Raw genomic sequence first — 26,093 nt, 5'->3', positions numbered from 1 at the left:
ATACCCGCGCGCCTGTATATTTTACTGGAACGCGCACGTCGTACAGCGTTTTGCGCAGAAGTACTTGGTTACACAAGTTTGTATAGTTAATTGTGTTGTAAATGCAATTGTCAAGCAGTTTGTAATGCATTTTGGAAACAGGAGATGAGCGCCTGATCTAATGCGCCACCTGGCTTGAGAAACCCGTTCTCAAAGACTTACTTTTAGTCATTATTTGGGTAGCACACATATTCTGAATGCCTTCAGAAGAATTCAAATTAGCCATTTTAATCTAGATTAATCTAGATTAATTTCAAGATTTAATCTAGATTAATCTAGATTAAAAAAATTAATCTATGCCCACCCCTAATATATATATATATATATATATATATATATATATATGTATATACATATATATATACATGACAAATTCCTTTAACCCCAACTACTAATTAGTTGTAATTAAATTTTTTTTACAATTTTGACCATTTATCAGTAAGATTTTTTACACTATTTAAAATACAATAAAAATTAATATGCTCCCTTATTCTTTTATATTTTTTAATATGCACAAGTCAGAATAAGCATGTTTGAATATAAATATTGTGTTACACTGAATGACAATGCAACATTATTTCAACCTAATTTTGACATTTTATTCTCCAAAAACTAATTTGAAACTTTAAAAGTAGACACTTTACGTACATTTAATGTGCTTTCTATGAACATAAAATCACTTTTGTAAATTTATTTTGACGTGTTTATTGAACATACACACATTTTTTGTCTTGTTTCCAGGCAAAATATCGAACAATTCTTCAATCAAGAAGGATTTCCTAGAAGAGTAAAAATTATTGTCTTGTTTTCAGAAAAAAACAAGTCAAAATTAAGTGCGTTTTTGATTGAAACAAGCAAAATAATCTGCCAATGCGGTAAGAAAAATTAATTTCGTTTTCTGTTTGAAATAAGATTTTTTTGCTTGTCCCATTGGCAGATTATTTTGCTTGATCTAAGCAAAAACTCTAAATTTAAAAATTTAAATGTAAAAAAAAAAAAAACTTAATTTTTACTTGTTTTTTTCTGAAAACAAAATTTAATTTTTACTTGTCTAGATAATCCTTCTTGATTTAAGAATTTTTAGATATTTTGGCTCGAAACAAGACTAAAAATCTAAGTAAGAAAAGCATTTTTGCAGGGTAGTCTTTTATCACACTGCTGTTATCCGTGTGTGTGTGTGTGTGTGTGTGTGTGTGTGTGTGTGTGTGTGTGCATCTGGTGTGTGTGTCAGTGATCTCACCTGAGTGCCGATACAGTCACCCGACTGGAAGAATATGACATTTTTTCCCTCTTCTGTCCTTCTAATTAGAGCTGAGAATGAGATGTCTCTCTCCACGAGCTTTAATTGACCTTTACCAGTGCTCTCCAGGGAACGAACACACACATACTCACACACACACATCTCTGCATCTGGCTGTAGTTAGAGCTCACACACACACACACACACACACACACACACACACACACACACACACACACACACACACACACACACACACACACACACACACACACACGCTGCAGTGATTTTATCTCCATCAGAGGAAGTAATTACACATTCTTTTATGATCACAGACGTTTGAAAGTGTTTCTTGTCATCTGTGAAAGCAGCAGTGAAGGACATTGATGTGCGTGTGTGTGTGTGTGTGTGTGTGTGTGTGTGTGTGTGTGTGTACAGCGTGATATGAACAAACAATAACGGCTGTTTTTTGTGTGCAGGGATGGCTGTGTTCACCTGTCTGGGGCCTGAGGGACTGTGGGACCAACAGGGGCCCGACCTCAGCAACTGCACCTCCACATGGGTCAACATCATCAACCAGAAGGTTTGAGAAACACACACACAATCAAACATATGTATGGAATAATGTACAGTAAGCCTCATTTTCACAAACGGTAAAGACCAGATGGACCTGTCATTTGAATAGTCAAGCCAGTGTCGTTATTGTTAACTGAAACTATTATCAAAGACGGGCAAGAAAGTCATGAAATGTCCACGTTTGCAAATGGAAAATACTTTTGGTAGCGTTATAACCAACAAGTCCAACAAAAGAAGCTTGCACACATGAGAAATAACAAAATGTTTTTATCCATATTACATTGTCTTTGCACTGAGCACGTTGCACCTTTTTGAACCTTTTATGAATACGTTGCCTATTGTTTTTACACTGAGCATGTTGCACATCTTTGCACTTTTTATGAATCAGTAATGTTTTGCCTTTGCACTGAGCATTTTGCACTTTTTTGCATTGTTTTATGAATTAGTAACATGTTGCATTTTTTGCAATTTATTATAAATTAGTCATATTTTGCCTTTGCACTGAGCATGTTGCACTTTTTTGCACTGTTGAATTGGTAACATGTTGCACTTTTTTGCAATTTATTATGAATTAGTAATGTTTTTGCCTTTGCGCTGAGCAGTTTGCACTTAAAAAAAAAATCTGTAATGTTTTGCCTTTCCACTTAGCTGCACTTTTTTGCACTGTTTTTATACGTTGCACTTTTTTTGCAATTTATTATGAATCAGTAATGTTTTGTCTTTTTCACTGAGCATTTTGCACTTTAAAAAAAATCAATAATGTCTTGCCTTTTCACTGAGCATTTTGCACTCTTTTGCACTTTTTTTTTATAAATCAGTAATGTTTTGACTTTGTACTTTTTGCACTGTTTTATGAATCGGTAAACGATGCATGTTTTTGAATCGGTAATGTTTTGCCTTTTCACTGCGCATTTTGCACTTAAAAAAATCAGTAATGTCTTGCCTTTTTAATGAGCATTTTGCACTTTTTTTATAAATCAGTAATGTTTTGCCTTTGTTTTGAGCATGTTGCACTTTTTTTGCGCCGTTGTACTTTTTGCAGTTTATTATGAATCAGTAATGTCTTGCCTTTTCACTGAGCATTTTGCACTTTTAAAAAAATCAGTAATGTCTTGCCTTTTTAATGAGCATTTTGCACTTTTTTTATAAATCAGTAATGTTTTGCCTTTGTTTTGAGCATGTTGCACTTTTTTTGCGCCGTTGTACTTTTTGCAGTTTATTATGAATCAGTAATGATTTGTCTTTTTTACTGAGCATTTTGCACTTTTAAAAAAATCAGTAATGTCTTGCCTTTTCACTGAGCATTTTGCACTCTTTTGCACTTTTTTTTATAAATCAGTAATGTTTTGCCTTTTCACTGCGCATTTTACACTTTTTTGCACATTTTTATAAATCAGTAATGTTTTGCCTTTTCACTGCGCATTTTACACTTTTTTGCACATTTTTATAAATCAGTAATGTTTTGCCTTTGTTTTGAGCATGTTGCACTTTTTTGCACCGTTGTACTTTTTGCAGTTTATTATGAATCAGTAATGATTTGCCTTTGCACTGAGCATGTTGCACTTTTTTGCACTGTTGAATTGGTAACATGTTGCACTTTTTTGCAATTTATTATGAATCAGTAATGTTTTGCCTTTGCACTGAGCTGCACTTTTTTGCACTGTTTTATGAATTGGCAACATGTACTTTTATGCAGTTTATTATGAATCAGTAATGATTTGCCTTTGCAAAAAGTTTGCACTGTTTTATGAATCCGTAACATGTTGCACTTTGCAATTTATTATGAATCAGTAAAGTTTTGTATGAACCAGTAATGTTTTGCTTTTGTGCTGAGCATGTTGCAATTTTTTTAATAAATATTTTGCCTTTTGTTTTTGAACTGTGCATGTTGCACTTTTTTGCACTGTTGAATTGGTAACATGTTGCACTTTTTTGCAATTTATTATGAATTAGTAATGTTTTTGCCTTTGCGCTGAGCAGTTTGCACTTAAAAAAAATCTGTAATGTTTTGCCTTTCCACTTAGCTGCACTTTTTTGCACTGTTTTTATACGTTGCACTTTTTTGCAGTTTATTATGAATCGGTAATGTTTTGTCTTTTTCACTGAGCATTTTGCACTTTAAAAAAAATCAGTAATGTCTTGCCTTTTCACTGAGCATTTTGCACTCTTTTGCACTTTTTTTTATAAATCAGTAATGTTTTGACTTTGTACCTTTTGCACTGTTTTATGAATCGGTAACGATGCATGTTTTTGAATCGGTAATGTTTTGCCTTTTCACTGCGCATTTTGCACTTTTTTGCACATTTTTATAAATCAGTAATGTTTTGCCTTTGTTTTGAGCATGTTGCACTTTTTTGCACCGTTGTACTTTTTGCAGTTTATTATGAATCAATAATGATTTGCCTTTGCACTGAGCATGTTGCACTTTTTTGCACTGTTGAATTGGTAACATGTTGCACTTTTTTGCAATTTATTATGAATTAGTAATGTTTTTGCCTTTGCGCTGAGCAGTTTTCACTTAAAAAAAAATCTGTAATGTTTTGCCTTTCCACTTAGCTGCACTTTTTTGCACTGTTTTTATACGTTGTACTTTTTTTGCAATTTATTATGAATCAGTAATGTTTTGTCTTTTTCACTGAGCATTTTGCATTTTAGAAAAATCAATAATGTCTTGCCTTTTCACTGAGCATTTTGCACTCTTTTGCACTTTTTTTTATAAATCAGTAATGTTTTGACTTTGTACTTTTTGCACTGTTTTATGAATCGGTAACGATGCATGTTTTTGAATCGGTAATGTTTTGCCTTTTCACTGCGCATTTTGCACTTAAAAAAATCAGTAATGTCTTGCCTTTTTAATGAGCATTTTGCACTTTTTTTTTATAAATCAGTAATGTTTTGCCTTTGTTTTGAGCATGTTGCACTTTTTTTTGCGCCGTTGTACTTTTTGCAGTTTATTATGAATCAGTAATGTCTTGCCTTTTCACTGAGCATTTTGCACTCTTTTGCACTTTTTTTTATAAATCAGTAATGTTTTGCCTTTGTACTTTTTGCACTGTTTTATGAATCGGTAATGTTGCATGTTTTTGAATCAGTAATGTTTTGCCTTTTCACTGCGCATTTTACACTTTTTTGCACATTTTTATAAATCAGTAATGTTTTGCCTTTGTTTTGAGCATGTTGCACTTTTTTGCACCGTTGTACTTTTTGCAGTTTATTATGAATCAGTAATGTTTTGCCTTTGCACTGAGCTGCACTTTTTTGCACTGTTTTATGAATCGGCAACATGTACTTTTATGCAGTTTATTATGAATCAGTAATGATTTGCCTTTGAACTGTGCATGTTGCACTTTTTGTGAATCAGTTACTTTTTTTGTAAATAACTTTTGAGTTTGTACTGAGCGTGTTGCACTTTTTCACTTTTTGGCCTCTGAATAAAGCATTTTGTAAGATAATTATGTGTGCAAGCTTCTCTTGTTGGACAAATCCTTTTCTGTAATATAATAAAAAAGTGAAAGAAATAAAATGTAAAATTAGATTAAAAAACTTAATCTTAAAAAAAAAAACACTGGGCTGAATGAGTCAGCTTGGTTATAGTGTAGAATGTAACCAGAATTGTTAATCAAACCATCACTAGCCATATTCATCACTTTCTCTTTTTCACACTTATTTACTTAACTATTTACTTGTTCACATTCTTTAAGCTGTTTTTTTTTTTTGAAAATTATATATATTTAAATAATGAACACTAAAGCAGATGTATCCTGTAGCATCATATAAGTAGGAAGCTACAAATAATGTCTTTCATAATTTCCTTCTACCTTTGTTCATGTACCGCTGACATAAATAAGCTGTTTGCTCAAATCAATCCTACAGTTTTGCGAATATGAAATGAGTGTGTGTGTGTGTGTGTGTATAGACCCAGCAGGCAGCCCAGAAGACAACATCTTTAGTTGCGTGTCATTAGCAAATAAACACATCTCTTCCTTTAGCTGGAGGAGTGTTGTGATTAAACTCAACACGAGAGTACGTGGCTCTCGTCTGTGCTTGTGATTTTACCACGACTTGAAAGAGCAGAGCTGCACTGTCTGGAAAAGTCAAGAGTCATTCACTTCTCACATCTTCAGCTGCCTCTAGCAGACAAACACTGGAGAATGATCTGATCGGCAGAGAATGAGCGATGGGAAATACTGCCATTGAGATGCATGTGTTTGAGAGACTGGTCTACTGACCTCACATCATGCTATCTATATACACATACATACATACAGTGGAGTATATTTTTAAGCAGCTATTACAGAAACATTAGAATACATATGGATTCTGATTTGATCTTGAGCTTTGAGTTATTCTGTCAGGAATGCAAACTCATGCAAAATCAATATAAATGCAATACAAAAACACTATGTCTTCATGGTAAAATTGACTGTAAATCTTCTTGTAAAGCTGATATTTATAAACAAACACACAAACAAATAAATAGCATTCATATTTTCATACATGCAGTGATTGAGACTCAAACCGATGATGACCTTGGTGTTGTTTATCGTCACGCTCTGCTGTTTAAGCTACAGGAACATTAACACCTATCCCAACACCTTCAGTTTTGCTGACCATCATCCACACATAAACCCACACCTGCAGAATAATCGCTTTACTGAATCACTTCATTCAGAGGCTTGGTGTAAATGAACCAGATATGAAATGAACAGCTAATTTTTCACCACTTAATCTTTGTGACTAGGGGTGTAACGATACACATATTCGTATTGAACTTTTCGGTACGATGCTTTCGGTTCAGTACACATTACAAACTGAACGATTCGTTGGACTAATCCTATTACATTTGGAAAATAAAAGAGCTTAACGTGTATGAAATGTGTTAAAACAGGTGTATTATACAATGAATTATAGACCTATAATCAAAATATTAACATTGCAGTCATCTATAAAAATCAATGAAATAAAAAGCTTTTATTTCAAGCACCGACTAGAAACAACCTGTTTAACACAAAATACATTTCTTCACATTTTTTATTTTATTTTTTTCACTATGTAGGGGCCACACGAGAAATATTTATGGAATAAATGAAAACAGTCTGGGTATGCAGGGCAATGACCAAGCGGCCAGCGGCAATGAGTTGAGCATGTTTGATCAATTTAGCCTTGCCTAAAATACAATCTATAGACATAAAACACTTAATGCGTTTCACAATATTAATTTAAACATTTAACCTAGATAAATGTGCACTGTTAGACACACATCCAATCATTTGTGCGGGAAACACCAGTGCAATTATTTGCATTTTTTCTTAATAACAGTGGAAACCTAAAATACGCCATCATTTTTGCTCATAAAGGTAAGAGTAATATATCATTCGGAAGTGCAAAAGGTCTTCTCTTATTTGTGAGCACTCACAATATCAACAAAACATTGTGCTATTGTAAAATAGCTAAAGAAAACAAACACACGCTTTCTGCCGTCTGTCTTGACGAGGAGCGCTCCACAAAAATAATCTGAAACTCAGCAAATTTTTGCCACAAAGAATTTATGTAATAAAATCATGTTATATTGCCTAAAATTAATGCGACAATTCTGCCTACTCCGCCCCCCAAAAAACAAGTCAGTGGCATCAAACCTGTCCTTACATATACCACATAAAACATAGGCTTCAACTCCGTTAACTTTCTGATTTATAAATAATAAAAAATAAAGCATTGTTGGCAAAGTTATAGGCTTGTTGGCTTTTCTGAGGTAGGCTATTATTTTGACTTTTTCACAAGATGTTTTATTGACTTTTTTTACTCTGATTGATCGATTTCATGAGACATTGTGTTCATTTTTTTTAAACATGCATTCAAATATTTTTCCATGTTTATTTCGTACTGCAAATATTAAAAAGGAAAAGATCATTGATTCACATGCTGCTTGATCTGAGGCGAATGTAGTTATCTCACTACAAACTAAAGGGTGTAAAAACACATTTATTGTTTGTATTTTATCATAAAATTGACAGAATTTATAGGCTGAGACTAGAATAATGAATGGACTTGAAAACGTTAAATATTATTTCCAAGCATGTATACCGTAAATAAAACAGCTTGTGAATACTCACGTAACGTTATGTTAATCGAGTTGGAGCCCATAATGATTGAGAGGCCCGTACAAATTTTTTGCATATGGGCCTGGGGCTGACCTGCTACGCCACTGGTTAGCGCTATCAGCACACTGAAGTAGATTCGTTTGCATGTTGCTTGTGCGATATCCATTGGCTCGCCTTCATGGTTTAAGTCAGAAATATTCCCAACATTGCGACGTAACCAATTAAGCTTGTACCGAATGTACTGAACTGAACCTTGACACTCGTGTCGTATTGAACCGAACTGTGAATTTTGTGAACTGTTACACCCCTATCTGTGACATTTCACATCTTTTTGTGTAGATAAATGTTTAAGGCAATGCAATTTTATCGATGCTAAACACATTCTCTTATACCAGTTTAACATGCACAGACAGCTGGAACTAAGCAATTTGTTGGTTGATTAGCCTGAAAGTGTGACAGTGTGACAAACTCTCAATCTGTGTGTGTTTGTGTTGTAGATCAGAGCGGGTGAACCTGCAGCCATAATCTCCCGTGAGCTTTCCGAACAGACCAAGGGTCACATGCATGCGGGTGACATCACCTACACTGTCCGGGCCATGGGTCACCTGATTGACCTGTTGGACGTCCAGCTCAGGAATCTCACCCCTGGGGGAAAGGACAGCGCCGCCAGAAGCCTTAACAAGGTACTGCATCTGACATACAACACTATGGTTACATATTGCTATCTGAAATCTTTCATACTGCTTTACAATAAAATGGTTGCACAGAAATTAGTATAAAAGGTGTTTGGACTGTGAGGTCAGAACATCCCGAACTGATTATTTCACAGACAAACAGTGAGGAATATGTAATGGATGTACAGTCAGACGGTTATTTTCACAAAATAAACCCTGACCGGTTGATCGGGACCCCGGCGCAAAGCTCATTACATGGCTACTTACCAGATAAATAAATAAAGGGACATGAAATATTGATTTGAGTTGAAATGATTCGGTAATGTGAGAAGAAAGAGAGCAGAGAGAATACAGCAGCAATGAGCAAAAAGTCCTGATCATTCATCGTTCTGACATTATCCTGCACATTACACAGATACTCACAGGTGCACTAGACCTTTTATCTTATTAAAGAAGTGCAAGAAAAATGGAGACGATAATGGTATTGAGACTATACCAGAGAGGATAACGGTATTGGAGACGATAGCGGCGTCAATAACAGTATTGAGACGATAACGGTGTTGAGACAAAAACAGAGATGATAACATTATTGGAGACGATAATAGAGATGATAACAATATTGATATAATAAAACAGATGATAAAGGTATTGGAGATGATAACAGATATGATAACAACATTTAGACTTTAACAGAGATGATAATATCATTGGAGACAATAACAGAGTTGATAACGGTATTGGAAATGATAACAGATATGATAACTGTATTAAGATGATAAAAGAGATGATAACAGTATTGGAAATGATAACAGAGATGATAACTGTATTAAGACGATAAAAGCAATGATAACGGTATTGGAGACAATAACAGAGATGATAACAGTATTGGAAATGATAACAGAGATGATAACTGTATTAAGATGATAAAAGAGATGATAACGGTATTGGAGACAATAACAGTGATGATAACGATATTGAAAACAACAAAAGTGATGGTAACTGTATTGAGAGATGATAACGTTATCAGAGATGATAAGAGTATTGAGACGATAACAGAGATGATGACGGTACTAAAATAACAAAGAAGGTAATAACTCTATAAAGACGATAATGGTAACGGAGATGAAAATGGAGCCAATAACAATATTGAGACCAGTATTGGAACTATAACAGAGACTATAATGGTATTGGAAATGATAACAGACATGATAACAATATTGAGACAATAAAAGAGACGATAACAGTATTGGAGACGATAAAGGAGATGATAACAGAGATGATAATGGTATTGGAGACAATAACAGAAGATAACGGTATTAGAAATTACAAAGGAGATGATAACTGTATTAATATGATAACAGAGAGGATAACGGTAATGGACATGATAATTCCATATAATGACAGTATTGAGACAATAACAGAGATGATAACGGTATTGGAGATGATAACAGAGACAACAACAGTATTGAGACAATAATAGAGACGATAAAGTATTGGAACTATGACAGAAACTATAATGGTATTGAAGACGATAACAGATGAAAATGGTATCAGAGATGCTAACAGATGATAACAGTATTGAGACAATAACAGAGATCATAATTGTATTGGAAACAACAAAGGTGTACAACAATAACAGTATTAACAAATTAACAGAGAGGATAACTATTAAAACAATAACAAAGAGGGTATTGGTATTGGAGATGATAACGGTATTGGAGTCTATAACGGAGATGATAAAAGTATTGAGAAGATGACAGAGATGAAAATGGTATTGGAAATGATAATGGAGACAATAACAGTATTGAGACAATAACAAAGATGATAAGAATATTGGAGATGATAACAGATGATAAAAGTATTAACAAGATAACAGAGATGATAACGGTATTGGAGACAATAAAGACGATGACAGTACAAAGCAACAGAGACAATAACTTATTGAGAAGATAACAGAGTCTTTAATGGTATTGGAGGTGATAACAGAGACAATAACAGTATTGGAGATGATAATAAAGATGATAAAGGTAATTGGAGACGATAATGTGTTTGAAGACTATAACAGACAATAACAGACCCTTATCAAATATCGCGTAACATAGTCTCTTTTAATTAATAGTTCACAGAATTGAATGAAAATCCCGGTGTTTTCAAAGATATCCAGCTGACATAGCATGATATCCTTGAAAATTTGCCACCAAGAATGTCTTTCAGACACTCAATGCCATGAATTTCATGAATGTTTTCAAATGAGTGAGTTTTTCTAACTCACATAGACTCATTGTATCAACCTGCTAGCTTTGAAATTGTGTCCAGGTGGACTGATAAAAAACTTTACCTTGAATAAAATGCTAGACAGCAGCCAATCAATTTGGAGCGTGTGGATTTTGTGCCATTTTTATGTTCAATACACATCAAACAGTAGGTGGACGTGTCGCCTGAGGCTGAAAACCAAACAATGTGAGTCAAACCAGTATGACGTATCTGGACCCCAGTGGGCGCATGACGGATAAGTCTGGTCTAGACCAATTTATTATACATATTTGAATTTTGAAATATTAATATTATATATTAAAGTAAACAAAAAATGTCAGTAGGTGGCCGCAAGTCACATGAATCAGTAACTCACTTAATTCATTCAAACAGATGATTCATTAAGAGTTGAAGCAAGTTAGTGTTTTATGAACAAGGCACTGAAACATTGGTTCACTTGATTTGTTCAAATGATTTTGGATTTTGTCAGAAACCAAGCAAATGACTGTCTTTATGAATGAGTAACTGAATCATTGCCTAATTAGTTTCATTCAAAGGCTGATTCATTCAGAAGTGAAGCAAGTAACTGACTTTATGAACTAGTCAATGAATCGTTGGCTAACTTGATTAGCTCAAATGGCTGATTCATTCATAAATGAAGCAAGTGACTGTCTTTATGAATGAGTCACTGAATCATTGGCTGATTCAATTCATTGAAATGGCTTATTCATTCAGAAATGAAGCAAGTGACTGTCTTTATGACTGAGTCACTGAATCATTTGCTCACTTGATTTGCATAAACGGCTGATTCATTCAGAAATGAAGCAAGTGACTGTCTTTATGAATGAGTCACTAAATCATTGGCTGATTCAATTCATTAAAATGGCTTATTCATTCAGAAATTAAGCAAGTGACTGACTTTATAAAGAGTCACTGAATCGTTGGCTGACTTGATTCCCTCAAATGGCTGATTCATTTAAAAATGAAGCAAGTGACTGACTTTATAAACTAGTCACTGAATCGTTGGCTAACTTGATTCGCTCAAACAGCTGATTCGTTTAAAAAAATACGCAGGTGACTGTCTTTATGAATGAGTCACTGAATCATTGGCTGATTCAATTCATTAAAACGGCTGATTCATTCAGAAATGAAGCAAGTGACTGTCTTTATGAACGAGTCACTGAATCATTGGCTAACTTGATTCGCTCAAACGGCTGATTCATTCAAAAATGAAGCAAGTGACTGTCTTTATGAAAGAGTCACTAACTCATTGGCTCAAAAGATTTGTTCAAACAGGTAATTCTGTTCAGAAATGAAGCAAGTGACTGTCTTTATGAACGAGTCACTGAATCATTGGCTAACTTGATTCACTCAAATGGCTGATTCATTTAAAAATGAAGCAGGTGACTGTCTTTATGAACGAGTCACTGAATCATTGGCTGATTTAATTCATTAAAATGGCTGATCCATTCAGAAATTAAGCAAGTTGACTGTCTTTATGCATGAGCCACTAAATCATTGGCTAATTTATTTCATTAAAATGGCTGATTCATTTAGAAATGAAGCAGGTGACTGTCTTTTTGAACGAGTCACTGAATCATTGGCTAACTTGATTCCCTCAAATGGCTGATTCATTTAAAAATGAAGCAAGTGACTGACTTTATAAACTAGTCACTGAATCGTTGGCTAACTTGATTCGCTCAAACAGCTGATTCGTTTAAAAAAATACGCAGGTGACTGTCTTTATGAATGAGTCACTGAATCATTGGCTGATTCAATTCATTAAAACGGCTGATTCATTCAGAAATGAAGCAAGTGACTGTCTTTATGAACGAGTCACTGAATCATTGGCTAACTTGATTCGCTCAAACGGCTGATTCATTCAAAAATGAAGCAAGTGACTGTCTTTATGAAAGAGTCACTAACTCATTGGCTCAAAAGATTTGTTCAAACAGGTAATTCTGTTCAGAAATGAAGCAAGTGACTGTCTTTATGAACGAGTCACTGAATCATTGGCTAACTTGATTCACTCAAATGGCTGATTCATTTAAAAATGAAGCAGGTGACTGTCTTTATGAACGAGTCACTGAATCATTGGCTGATTTAATTCATTAAAATGGCTGATCCATTCAGAAATTAAGCAAGTTGACTGTCTTTATGCATGAGCCACTAAATCATTGGCTAATTTATTTCATTAAAATGGCTGATTCATTTAGAAATGAAGCAGGTGACTGTCTTTTTGAACGAGTCACTGAATCATTGGCTAACTTGATTCCCTCAAATGGCTGATTCATTTAAAAATGAAGCAAGTGACTGACTTTATAAACTAGTCACTGAATCGTTGGCTAACTTGATTCGCTCAAACAGCTGATTCGTTTAAAAAAATACGCAGGTGACTGTCTTTATGAATGAGTCACTGAATCATTGGCTGATTCAATTCATTAAAACGGCTGATTCATTCAGAAATGAAGCAAGTGACTGTCTTTATGAACGAGTCACTGAATCATTGGCTAACTTGATTCGCTCAAACGGCTGATTCATTCAAAAATGAAGCAAGTGACTGTCTTTATGAAAGAGTCACTAACTCATTGGCTCAAAAGATTTGTTCAAACAGGTAATTCTGTTCAGAAATGAAGCAAGTGACTGTCTTTATGAACGAGTCACTGAATCATTGGCTAACTTGATTCACTCAAATGGCTGATTCATTTAAAAATGAAGCAGGTGACTGTCTTTATGAACGAGTCACTGAATCATTGGCTGATTTAATTCATTAAAATGGCTGATCCATTCAGAAATTAAGCAAGTTGACTGTCTTTATGCATGAGCCACTAAATCATTGGCTAATTTATTTCATTAAAATGGCTGATTCATTTAGAAATGAAGCAGGTGACTGTCTTTTTGAACGAGTCACTGAATCATTGGCTGATTTAATTAATTAAAATGGCTGATTCATTCAAAAATGAAGCAAGTGACTGTCTTTATGAATGAGCCACTAAATCATTGGCTGATTTATTTCATTAAAATGGCTGATTCATTTAGAAATGAAGCAGGTGACTGTCTTTATGAAAGAGTCACTAAATCATTGGCTCAAAAGATTTGTTCAAACAGCTAATTCTGTTCAGAAATGAAGCAAGTGACTGTCTTTATGAACAAGTCACTGAATCATTGGCTCACATGATTTGTTCAAACGGCTGACCTTCAGTAATCCTGCAGAAATTCAGGGGGTTCAGATACAAACTATATCAAATGATATGAATATAAGACACAACTCATACAAGGGCATTTTTGCCCTCTGATCTTGAATTTTATGGCATTTAACTGCATTCTGTAGGCTACCTCATGCAGTCAGTCGTCCTGCATCGTGTTCGTCAGCGACTGCATCAATGCGAGATGACGCACAGGTCTGGGTGGGACGGGATTTTCCATTATTAATCACACCAACTTAATGCATTAAATCAACAGCCCTACTTCTTCTTATTATGTTTGATTTCACCAGAAGAGAAACGGACAGGAAACGGCAGGCAGATAAAGCGGGAGCGGGGAGCGTCCTCTTTGATGCAGTCGGTACGGAGAGCAGGAGGAGGGAGCAGTGGGTGTTTTTTTAATGATGTCCGTGTTTGTCAGGATGAATGATCCCCTGTGTTTCTCCCCGCAGTCAGCCGTCTGTTTAAAAATAGGCTTAACTTGGGCGAAGAGAAACTCTCGCCGTCCTGAGGCTCCTATCGCTCCGAGAACATTATGCGGCATGAATAATCGCCAGCGTTATTAAAGTTTCTGCAGAGTTAAAGAGGTTCGCTTTGACGCTGTTTTCTCCAGACCTGCGTGTAGTTTGTCTTCAGACACTCACAGAACAAAGACCATTCATTCAGACGTTGTGTGCGAGTGTGTGAGTGTATTAATATTATGCTCAGGGTCCAAAATTAACAATCCAAGACACAGAGTGCCAGTAAAACTTGGCTTTGGTGAGTAAATAAAATAGTTGGCCAATAACTTTGTTAGGAACTGCAGCGTTTAGGCTGTTGATTAATTTGGTGAGGCATTATTTAATTGGCTTGAGAAAGCCAACTTACTCAAATGCTATTTAAACTTATTATTATTATTTTTCTGAGACTAACATTTCTGACTGCTACTCCTCCTAGAGTTTTAACTCTACAAACTCCAAACTCAGCCCAGATCTTTAGACTGATCTCACTCCAGTTGCTATATCTTTCTGCTAATCATGCTAGAAACATGCTAACAATATGTTACTTGTTAATCATGCTAGAAATGTTACCAACATACTAGCAACTTGATAATCATGATAGAAACGTGCTAGTAACTTGTTAATTATGTTAGAAATATGTAAGCAACAAACTAGCAACTTGCTAATCATGCTAGAAACATGCTAGCAACTTGCTAATCATGTTAGAAACATGCTAGTAACTTGTTAATCATACTAGAATTATGTTAGCAACATACTAACAACTTGCTAATCATGCTAGAAACATGCTAGTAATTTGCTCATCATGTTAGAAATATGTAAGCAACAAACTAGCAACTTGCTAATCATGAAAATGTTAGAAACAAAAATGTTAGAAACATGCTAACAATACGTTAACACTTTGATAATCATGTTAGAAACATGCTAGTAACTTGTTAATCATGCTAAAACATGCTAACAATATGTTAACGACTTGATAATCATGCTAGAAACATGCTAGTAACTTGCAAATCATGCTAGAAACATGCTAATAACTTGCTAATCATGCTAGAATTATGTTTGCAACATACTAACAAGTTGCTAATCATGCTAGAAACATGCCAGTAACTTGATAATCATGCTAGAATTATGTTTGCAACATACTAGCAACTGGCTAATCATGTTAGAAACATGCTAGTAATTTGTTCATCATGCTAGAAATATGTAAGCAACAAACTAGCAACTTGCTAATCATGGTAGACACATGATAACAATATGTTAACACTTTGATAATCATGTTAGAAACATGCTAGTAACTAGCTAATCATGCTAGAAGCATGCTAAAAATATGTTAACGACTTGATAATCATGCTAGAAACATGCTAGTAACTTGCTAATCATGCTTGAAATATGTTAGCAACATACTAGCAACTTGTTAATCATGTTAGAAACATGCTAGTAACTTGTTAATCATGCTAGCAATATGCTAATTATGCTAAGAACTTGCTAGTAATCTATCTCTGACAGACTGTATTGCCTTCAAAGTATTCAAACTTTAAAGGGATGGTTCGGAGTAGATTTGACTTCATTGCTATGCACTCCGAAGCCCATGTAAATACCCCATCCGAAGTTTTTTTTTTACCTTAGTCAAACATTGAGGGAGATATCAGAGTTTTTCGAATGGCTTGCTACAGCCGTACATGGTACATGTGATGTACGGCTGTAGCAAACCATTGATATCTCCCTCAATGTTCGACTAAGGTAAAAAAAAAAACTTCAGATGGGGTATTTACATGGGCTTCGGAGTGCATAGCAATGAAGTCAAATCTACTCCGAACCATCCCTTTAACCTTTTAAAACTACTTTAAACTTCAAACTATTTCAAGTGAAAACCATCAAACTTAAAACTTTTAAAAAACTTTTTAAAAACTAAACTTTTTACAATTTTTAAACTTTTTCAAACTCTCCGGTCTGGCTTTCTCAATCTTAAATTAGCTTTTATATTTACCTTCAGTTTTTTATTTTAATTTTATTTTAGTTCTTAGTTTAAGTAATTTAATTGTCATGTGCCTAAAAATATTTTCATTTATCTTTTTTTTTTTTTTTTTTTTTTAGTTATTTTAGCATTTCTGCTTGTTGTTGTCCAAACAATTTAATAAAAATAATGTCATTTTTCCATTTAGTCATATTTAAGTTTTAATTTTGGACCCTGGATGTTTGTACTTTATTACACCAGTGTGCAATTAAATAAAATATGACAATCCTAAACATAACAGGTTTTTAAGGCAAACTTTAAAGACCCTTTAAGAATGATATATTGTCCCTTGTTTGTGTAAGTGAAGTGCATAACTCAAAATATTTATTTATTTGTTTAGTTGGATTCAACTCATAAAAATGCAAAGTCCAGTTTTATTCCAATGCAGCCAGTATATCTATACTGATGGACACATTTTTGCAATTCATTTACCATTAGCAAGTGAATTTTGGGTCCTGACAACACACACATTCACAGCACTGCCACTGGTTTCTGTAAAATAACGTATTCGTAATTAAAAATCAAATCAGTTTAATCAAACCCATCATCTTGGATGTTCTAGCATCAGGCTGTAACATCTGAGCTACAGGAACGCTCAAAATTAATTAACTTGGCTTTTAAGAGTGTCATTTTTCAGATCGGGACGCCCGAGCGTGGAACACAAACACCTGTTTCCACGCGTCTTCTGCGAAATTCACACTTCGTTTCCACCCACAATTCTGCAAACTTCACTTTCCACAGCGATCAGCGCGCGTCACGCTCACACTTTCTGACGGAGGCCGTCACACTCTTCATGCTAATTAATCGAAGCGGTAATTTTAAACTGAATCTGCCTTCGAATTTCACAGCTGGTTGATTTGAGCTTCAGAGTCGACCGACATCTGCTTCAGGACAGGGATCATTGATTTACAACATGTCAGCTCTGTGTGAGCCGTCTACTCAGACAAATACAGCTTCAGATCATCCTCAAAATGTGCTGCATTAGGTTTCCAACATTGAAAACAAATTAGTATATTAGAATGATTTCTGAAGGAGCGTGTGACACTGAAGACTGGAGTAATGATGCTGAAAATTTAGGTTTGTATCACAGAAATAAATTACATTTTAAAATATATTCACATGGAAAAGAGTCATTTTAAATAGAAATAATGTTTCACAATATTACAGTTTTTTTTCTGTATTTTTGATCAAATAAATGCAGCCTTGATGAGCATAAGAAATGTCTTTAAAAACCATCTAAAAAAATCTTACTAATTCCAAAAGTTTGAATGGCAGTGTACATAGCATTCTTATATATCCTTTTCATTGTTAAACATCTGTGTGATTTTGGTATTATTTATATACTATTTTAGTGTTTATTCATATTTTGAAATAGCTTTTATTTTTCATATATTCAGTTTTATTTGAATTAAAAAGTTTTAGTGATTTTGTTATGTGATTTTATTTATTTATTTTTTTTATCAATTTCCTGTTTAGCTTTTTTTTTTTCAGTTTAAGTAATTTAGTAATTCAACTTATTTCATTTAGTTTCCGAAGCAAAATATGTATATATATATTTTTCACATGTCATTACATGCAACTGTTCTATTATTTTAGTGTTATTTATATACTATTAATTAATATCTTTCATTGGCTTGCATTTTTATATATTGTGTTTTTTGTATATTATTGTATTTGTTTTCCAGTTTTAATTTTAGTAATTTTCTTCAACTTAAATTGTTTAGTTTCCTTTATTAATTTATATTTAAGTTTAAGTTTTAATTACATGCAAGTCTTTTTTTATGCAAATTTTAATTACTTCCTAATACTGTGTTAGTGTTGAAATCAGTGTTTTAGTATTATTATTTCTATACTATTATAGTATTTAATGCAATTTTGGGTTTGCTTTTATTTTATTTATATTTTAAATTGTCATTGTAATTTTAGTTTTAGTGAATTTGTATTATGTGAGTATATTTTTTCTTCTTCTTTTAAATATTTCTTTTTTGAGTTTTTCTAGTTTATTTTTATTTCAGTTTAATTTTAATTTTAGTATTTTAATTTGACTTTGAGTCCAGTGGAAATCTATTTCAATTAGTTGCTGAAGTAACATACATATATAAAATTGTACATCTAATATCATCTTTATTTTGGTTACTGCAAACTAATTTTCATCGTTTTAGTTTTCGCAAACAATAACAACACTGATTGAAATGACATATAACTTTTTATAATTATTGTCTCTGTTCAGAATAACAAATTTATGACATTATTTGATCGGAATGCGTTTCCAAAATGCTAACTGGATGCCACTCACTTGATTCCCAAAGCATCATGATTTTTGTACAGATACAGGCAGCAACACATTCGACACTCTGCCAGTCAAGTAAACCTTTGACGGCAAGATCAAGATCAAGATAGTTTACAGATGAGAGACCTGAAGAGGCGCTTACAGGAGCTGCTAAAAAGTGAAAGTAGTATGATCTAAAGATGGCTGCCGTCAGCCAGAATCAAGCCGCATTAACATTCAGGCACCAGCGGAGACAGACCTGCCTGCTATTTATTTTTATCTGTTCCCTTCCCTCGCTCTTCCTCTGTGAGACTCAATAATTCATGGCGTACAAACACACACACACACACACACACACACACACACACACACACACACACACACACACACAAACCTCGCTGCTCTTTACTCATGTGGTACTGAGAAGAGTTTCTGCACAATCACAACGATGATCAAAAGCTGTCAGACTGAAGGCCGGTCCTCCAAGACGCCGAAACCGGATTAAACGCCCTCACTCTGACTAAATGTATACAAACATCAAGCGTGAGGCTGCGTGTGTTGACATGACTGAAATATGTTGTTCCAGTGGTCAATAATTAAATGTTTTTTTGATGGAAATTCAAGCCAAAAAATGTTTTTATGCACTGCTGTTCAAAATTTCAGGTCAGAAAGATTGAAAGAAGTCTCTTCTGCTCGACAGGACTGCATTTATTTGATCAAAAATACAGTAAAAATTGTGAAATATTTTTATCATTTAAAATAGTGGTTCTCTATGTGAATATATAGTAAAATGTAATTTATTCTTGTGATCAAAGCTGAATTTTCAGCATCACTACTCCAGTCTTTAGTGTCACAAAATTCTTCAGAAATCATTCTAATAAAGATATGATATATATATATATATATATATATATATATATATATATATATATATAATAATGATTTAAAATATACTTAAAGTAAAACTTTTAATTTGACATTATAAAGGTTACTTTTTAAAAGTGGACTTAAGTGTGTTTAGAGACACACTTAAGAAAAAGTGTCTCTCTTTAAGTCACTTAAGTGGCCTTTATTTCATAAATATAATGTTATTTGCAGGTACAGTTTATTAAAAAAATATACTTTTAAGATTTAAAGTACACTACAAATGCACATTCAACACAATTAAGCACAACACATCAAAATAAGTGCACTTCTTTAAAACATGCCGAAAAAATATAACGATGATTTAAAATGTACTTAAAGTAAAACTTTTAATTTGACAATTATAAAGGTCACTTTTTAAAAGTGTTTCTCTTTAAGTCACTTAAGTGGCCTTTATTTTGTTAATGTTATATTATCTGCAGGCACAGTTTATTAAAAAAAACCTTTTAAGATTTAAAGTACACTACAAGTGCACATTCAACACAATTAAGCACAGCACATCAAAATAAGTGTACTTCTTTAAAACATGACCAAAAAATATTATTATAATGATGATTTAAAATGTACTTAAAGTAAAACTTTTAATTTGACATGATAAAGGTCACTTTTTAAAAGTGCACTTAAATGCGTTTAGGAATACACTTAAGAAAAAGTGTCTTTAAGTCACTTAAGTGGTCTTTATTTCATTAATGTTATATTTTCTGCAGGTGTAGTTTATTTAAAATATACTTTTAAGATTTAAAGTGCACTACAAGTGCACATTCAGCACAATTAAGCGCTACACATCAAAATAAGTGTACTTCTTTAAAACACGACAAAAGAATATTGTAACGATGATTTAAAATGTGCTTAAAGTAAAACTTTTAATTTGAAAGAAATTTCAAGAAAGAAATTAGAATTCATTCTAATACAGATTTGCTGCTCAAGAAACATTTTTGATTATTATCAATGCCAAAAACAGTTGTGATGCCCAATATTTTTGTGAAAACTAAGATACATTTTATTTTGCAGGATTCACCGATTAATATAAAGTTCATAAGAACAGCATGTATTTCGAAAAGTAATCCTTTGTAACATCATGTATGTCTTTATTGTCACTTTTGATCAATTAAATGCATCCTTGATGAATAAAAGTATCAAATTCAACTTACTGACCCTAAACTTTTGAACAGAAATTGTACGTATAGCCATAGAATAATGTGTATTTTTAGTAATCTAGTGAAGTCAATCAGTTAATTTAACCGAAAGGCAATTCGTATTTTTTCTGCCTTTCTTGGTAATTTCTTTCAGAATTTATAAAGGTGCTTCCGATGCCATAGAAGAACCGTTTTTGTCTAAATGGTTCTATAAAGAACCTTTAACATCTGAAGAACCTTTCTGTTTCACAAAAGGTTCTTTGTGGCGAAAGAAGGTTCTTCAGATTATAAAAAGGTAGAAAGAGATGGTTCTTTAGAGAACCTTTGACTGAATGGTTCTTAGTGGAACCAAAAATGGTTCTTCTATGGGACTGCTGTGAAGAATCTTTTAAAGAACCGTTATTTTTAAGAGTGTAGAAAAAGGATAGAATCTTAAGAAATGACGACAAAAAAACATAAAAAAGTAAAAACTGTCACAACGAACTGCTCAGGGATCACATCCAGTACATAATCAAAATAATAAAATAAACAGTTGTCACATTATTATTTAAAACTCGTACTAACCGTCTCACACAGTGTTTGTCAGGGGGAAAACAACTTCAATTTTGAATGTTCTTCCTTTTCCATTTATTTTTAAGCTCCGAGTTAAATGATCCATTCTATCTTTCATTGTGACCATTAAAGCCACGCCAAATATTATTCAAACTCAAATTAAACTTTTTTGATGTTATTAAAACTCCATCAGTACCTGATCTGTCAGCTGTGAAGCTGCAGAAATAGAAACCATTATAACAAATGACCACTAAACGACAAGAATGCGTCCAAGCTAAATGACTCTGAAATGCCACTCTTAGAAAAAAAAGGTACAAAAGCTGTCACTAGGGTGACACCTTTTAAATAAAGTGCAAATATGTAGTATTAAAGTACTAATATGGACCTTTAAGGTACTAATTTGCACTCTTTAGGGGTCAACAAGGTACAAATGTGTACTTTTGAATGACAGCTTTTGTACCTTTTTTTTTCTGAGAGTGTACCTTTTTGCAAACGTCATTTGGTGACGACTTTAATCAACCACTGATCCAACAAACCATCAGTAACCAGCTCAGAAACTCCTCAACATTACACACAAATGTCTGTGAAAATATGGCCCAATGTATTGAGTTTATATAAAGGAGTTTTCTGTATTCATTTGTACCTGTGTTTTGACTCCTGCATTGCATTTTGTTGTTTTAGGGTTGAATTTAACATATAACGTTTCTACTGAATTTCTCTTTCAGCGATCGTCTTTTGAGCAGGGCACTTCTGACACGTTGAAGTGTTTGATCAGTCTCATTCGTGCCAAACTGGATTAATCTTTTCCTCTGGGTTCAGTAGGATGTGATTCATGTAACTGATGTGCTTCCAAAGGCTCTTTCACACCAAACGCCAGTGCCGTTTTCAATAGAAACTATGGATTCCTGTGGAGCTCTTCACAACGTCTGCTTTGTATCAACAGATTCTGTATAATAATTGAATAAAACATTAAATAATACAGATACGGCACTGAAAGGTGCATTAGCCTTGCAGCAACTACTGCTTTTGTTCACTTCGATTATTCGCTTCGTTGTGTTCGGTGTGAAAGACCTTGAGAGTGTCGCATTTTCTGCTTGATACTAAAGCGGTTCGTTTTTTTCTTTGGGTTTTCAGCTGCAGAAAAGGGAGCGCTCATGTCGATATTTCGTCCAGGTATTTTCCTCTTTATATTTACACTGCTTTCATCCCACGTCTCATGCTTTTCTCTTCATTCGCACCCGCCTCATGCTCCTGGTGTTTTTGTGAGGTCCTGTCATTGTCATTTGAGGCCTTGACCAAATTAAACCTCCACCTTTGAAAATGACCCATAATAAGCCACTCACTTTTAAACGCTTCCATGAGCGAACGCAACCTGTGATCACAGAAACACGCTTGTGAAAAGAAGTGCACTTTAGCATGCTTTTAATGCGGAAATAATACACCGTAAAAGAACATAAGTATGAACTGTAATTGCAATTAAATGAAAATATATTGTAGTTTCAAATTATAATAAATGCAACTCTAGAGTGATTTGGAACACTTAAGTAGGACTTAAAGGTTGTATCAGCGATTTCTAGCCTAAAACATAAAGTGTCAATTTCAGCTGACCTTTCTTCACGATCCGCTCGCTGCCTGCCCCATAAATTGTCTGTGAAAAAAACGCGTCTCTCTGGTCAGCCTAGGGTCCGAGATATGCCAAAAAAAACAATCGGCACTACCAACCTTTCCACACATAAACAAACAGTGTTCCAACCAATCAGCGTCAGGGGTTTGGTGTTGTGGACTTTCCTACTGGTGCTGGGATGTGAGGGAGGTGGAGCGAAAGTCCACAACACCAAACCCCTGACGCTGATTGGTTGGAACACTGTTTGTTTATGTGTGGAAAGGTTGGTAGTGCCGATTGTTTTTTTGGCAATATTATATATTGTTATTTTGTAACTGAATCTGTTGTCTTTGAAATATGGTACTGACTAGCATTTATGATAAACTAAAATACACTTAAATGTCATTTCTAATGAAACTGGTATGTCATGCTTAAAAATATTTGTAATGATGAATTTGTAATTTTGTCATTTCAAATATGTTAACTTTAAATGTAATATTGAATAATATTTGATTGTACTATGCTTAAGTGTGAACTGTTAAGTGCAGTTAAATGAAAATGTATTATAGTTTCAATTAGCCAAACTCTAGAGTGCTTTTGACCCACTTAGGTAGGACTTAAGTACATCCTATATATTATATACAATATAATATCTAAAATATGTTGACTTTAAATGTAATATTGAATAATAAATACAGTTAAAATCATAATCAAGTATATTACATGTGCTTAAGTATGTTAGTCAACACATCAAAATAAGTATACTTCCTTAAAGCATGATAAAATATTATTAAAACAGTGTTTTAAAATATTTTGGGGTAAAACTTTTAATTTGACAGTATTACAAAGATAACAAATTTGCGATGCATTATTTGATTGTAATGTACTTAAGTGTGAACTGTTAATTGCAATTGAATGAAAATGTATTATGGTTTCAAAGTATATTAAATGTGATTAGCTGAACTCTAGAGTGTTTTTGACCCACTTAAATAGGACTTAATTACATCCTATATATTATATGCAATATATTATCTAAAATATGTTGACTTTAAATGGAATATTGAATACCACACTTTAGTTAAAATGATACTCAAGTACTTTACATGTATTTAAGTATGTTAGTCAACACATCAAAATAAGTGACACTTTTTCTTAAGTGTCACTTAAGAAAAAGTGTCACTTTAAAACACGGCTAAGAATATTATAACAATGATTTAAAATGTACTTAAAGTAAAACTTTTAATTTAACATTATAAAGGTCACTTTTTAAAAGCGTACTTAAGTGCATTTAGAAACACTTAAGAAAAGTTTCTCTCTTTAAGTCACTTTAGTGCCCTTTATTTCATTAATATTATATTATCTGCAGGTACAGTTTATTAAAAAAACACGACAAAGTACACTACAAGTGCACATTCAACGCAATTAAGCGCAACATATCAAAATAAATATACTTCTTTAAACACGACAAAATAATATTATAACAATGATTTAAAATGTACTTAAAGTAAAACTTTTAATTTAACATTATAAAGGTCACTTTTTAAAAGCGTACTTAAGTGCATTTAGAAACACTTAAGAAAAGTTTCTCTCTTTAAGTCACTTTAGTGCCCTTTATTTCATTAATATTATATTATCTGCAGGTACAGTTTATTAAAAAAACACGACAAAGTACACTACAAGTGCACATTCAACGCAATTAAGCGCAACATATCAAAATAAATATACTTCTTTAAACACGACAAAATAATATTATAACAATGATTTAAAATGTACTTAAAGTAAAACTTTTAATTTGACATTATAAAGGTCACTTTTTAAAAGCGTACTTAAGTGCGTTTAGAAACACACTTAAGAAATGTTTATCTTTTTAAGTCCCTTAAGTTGCCTTTATTTCATTAATATTATATTATCTGCAGGTACAGTTTATTAAAAAAAACCTTTTAAGATTTAAAGTACACAAGTGCACATTTAAACACAATTAAGCGCAGAACATCAAAATAAATGTACTTCTTTAAAACACAACAAAAGAAAATTATAGCAATGATTTAAAATGTACTTAAAGTAAAACTTTTAATTTGACATTATAAAGGTCACTTTTTAAAAGCGTACTTAAGTGCGTTTAGAAACACACTTAAGAAAAAGTGTCTATCTTTAAGTCACTTATGTGGCCTTTATTTCATTAATCTTATATTATCTGCACGTACAGTTTATTAAAAATATACTTTTAAGATTTAAAGTACACTTTAAGTCACTTATGTGGCCTTTATTTCATTAATATTATGTTATCTGCAGGTACAGTTTATTAAAAATATACTTTTAAGATTTAAAGTACGCTACAAGTGCACATTCAACACAATTAAGCGCAACACATCAAAATAAGTGTACTTCTTTAAAACAATACAAAAGAATGTTATAACGATGATTTAAAGTGTACTTAAAATAAAACTTTTAATATGACATTATAAAGGTGACTTTTTAAAAGCGTACTTAAGTGCGTTTAGAAACACACTTAATCTTTAAGTCACTTAAGTGACCTTTATGTCATTAATATTATATTATCTGCAGGTACAGTTTATTAAAAATATACTTTTAAGATTTAAAGTACACTTTAAGTGACTTAAGTGGCCTTTATGTCATTAATATTATATTATCTGCAGGTACAGTTTATTAAAACTATACTTTTAAGATTTAAAGTACACTACAAGTGCACATTGAACACAATTAGGCACACTTCTTTTTCGCAAGGGCAGCATTTTCAAAGGCAAACGCAATTATCGGTCAACTACTAACCAGAGATCTATTTTTGTTCACGGCCTCATTATTACCCACAACGCTGTGTTTTTGCATCAACGAGAGCAGCTGTGCTTATTATCTTTTGAATAAACTCATTTTAGGTCACATTTGTAAGCTATAGGTTAGAATTAATTCAGTGTTATTCAGGAATGCATGTTGGAGAAGCACAGCTGCTCTCAGATCAACAGTCGCCTGAAGCTTTTTTGCTTGAGCTCTGCT

The 26,093-nt window shown here is 33.2% G+C and overlaps 1 protein-coding gene across 1 annotated transcript in view; it reads left to right on the top strand.

The window, feature by feature from the left end:
• LOC141332534 (adhesion G protein-coupled receptor L3-like) overlaps positions 1 to 26,093 on the top strand; it is a gene marked incomplete at its 3' end in the record, with an annotated part of 176,426 nt that overhangs the window by 117,833 nt on the left and 32,500 nt on the right. The window contains exons 5-7 of the mRNA XM_073837662.1: positions 1,759 to 1,862; positions 8,454 to 8,639; positions 22,613 to 22,651. Coding sequence (XP_073693763.1) covers positions 1,759 to 1,862; positions 8,454 to 8,639; positions 22,613 to 22,651 — 329 coding nt within the window. The remainder of the gene's footprint in view (positions 1 to 1,758; positions 1,863 to 8,453; positions 8,640 to 22,612; positions 22,652 to 26,093) is intronic.

This window comes from Garra rufa, chromosome 3 (genome assembly GCF_049309525.1).
Source record: "Garra rufa chromosome 3, GarRuf1.0, whole genome shotgun sequence".
Taxonomy (NCBI): domain Eukaryota; kingdom Metazoa; phylum Chordata; class Actinopteri; order Cypriniformes; family Cyprinidae; genus Garra; species Garra rufa.
The sequence above is the reverse complement of the archived record's forward strand: the minus strand, read 5'-3'. Positions and strand labels throughout refer to the sequence as shown.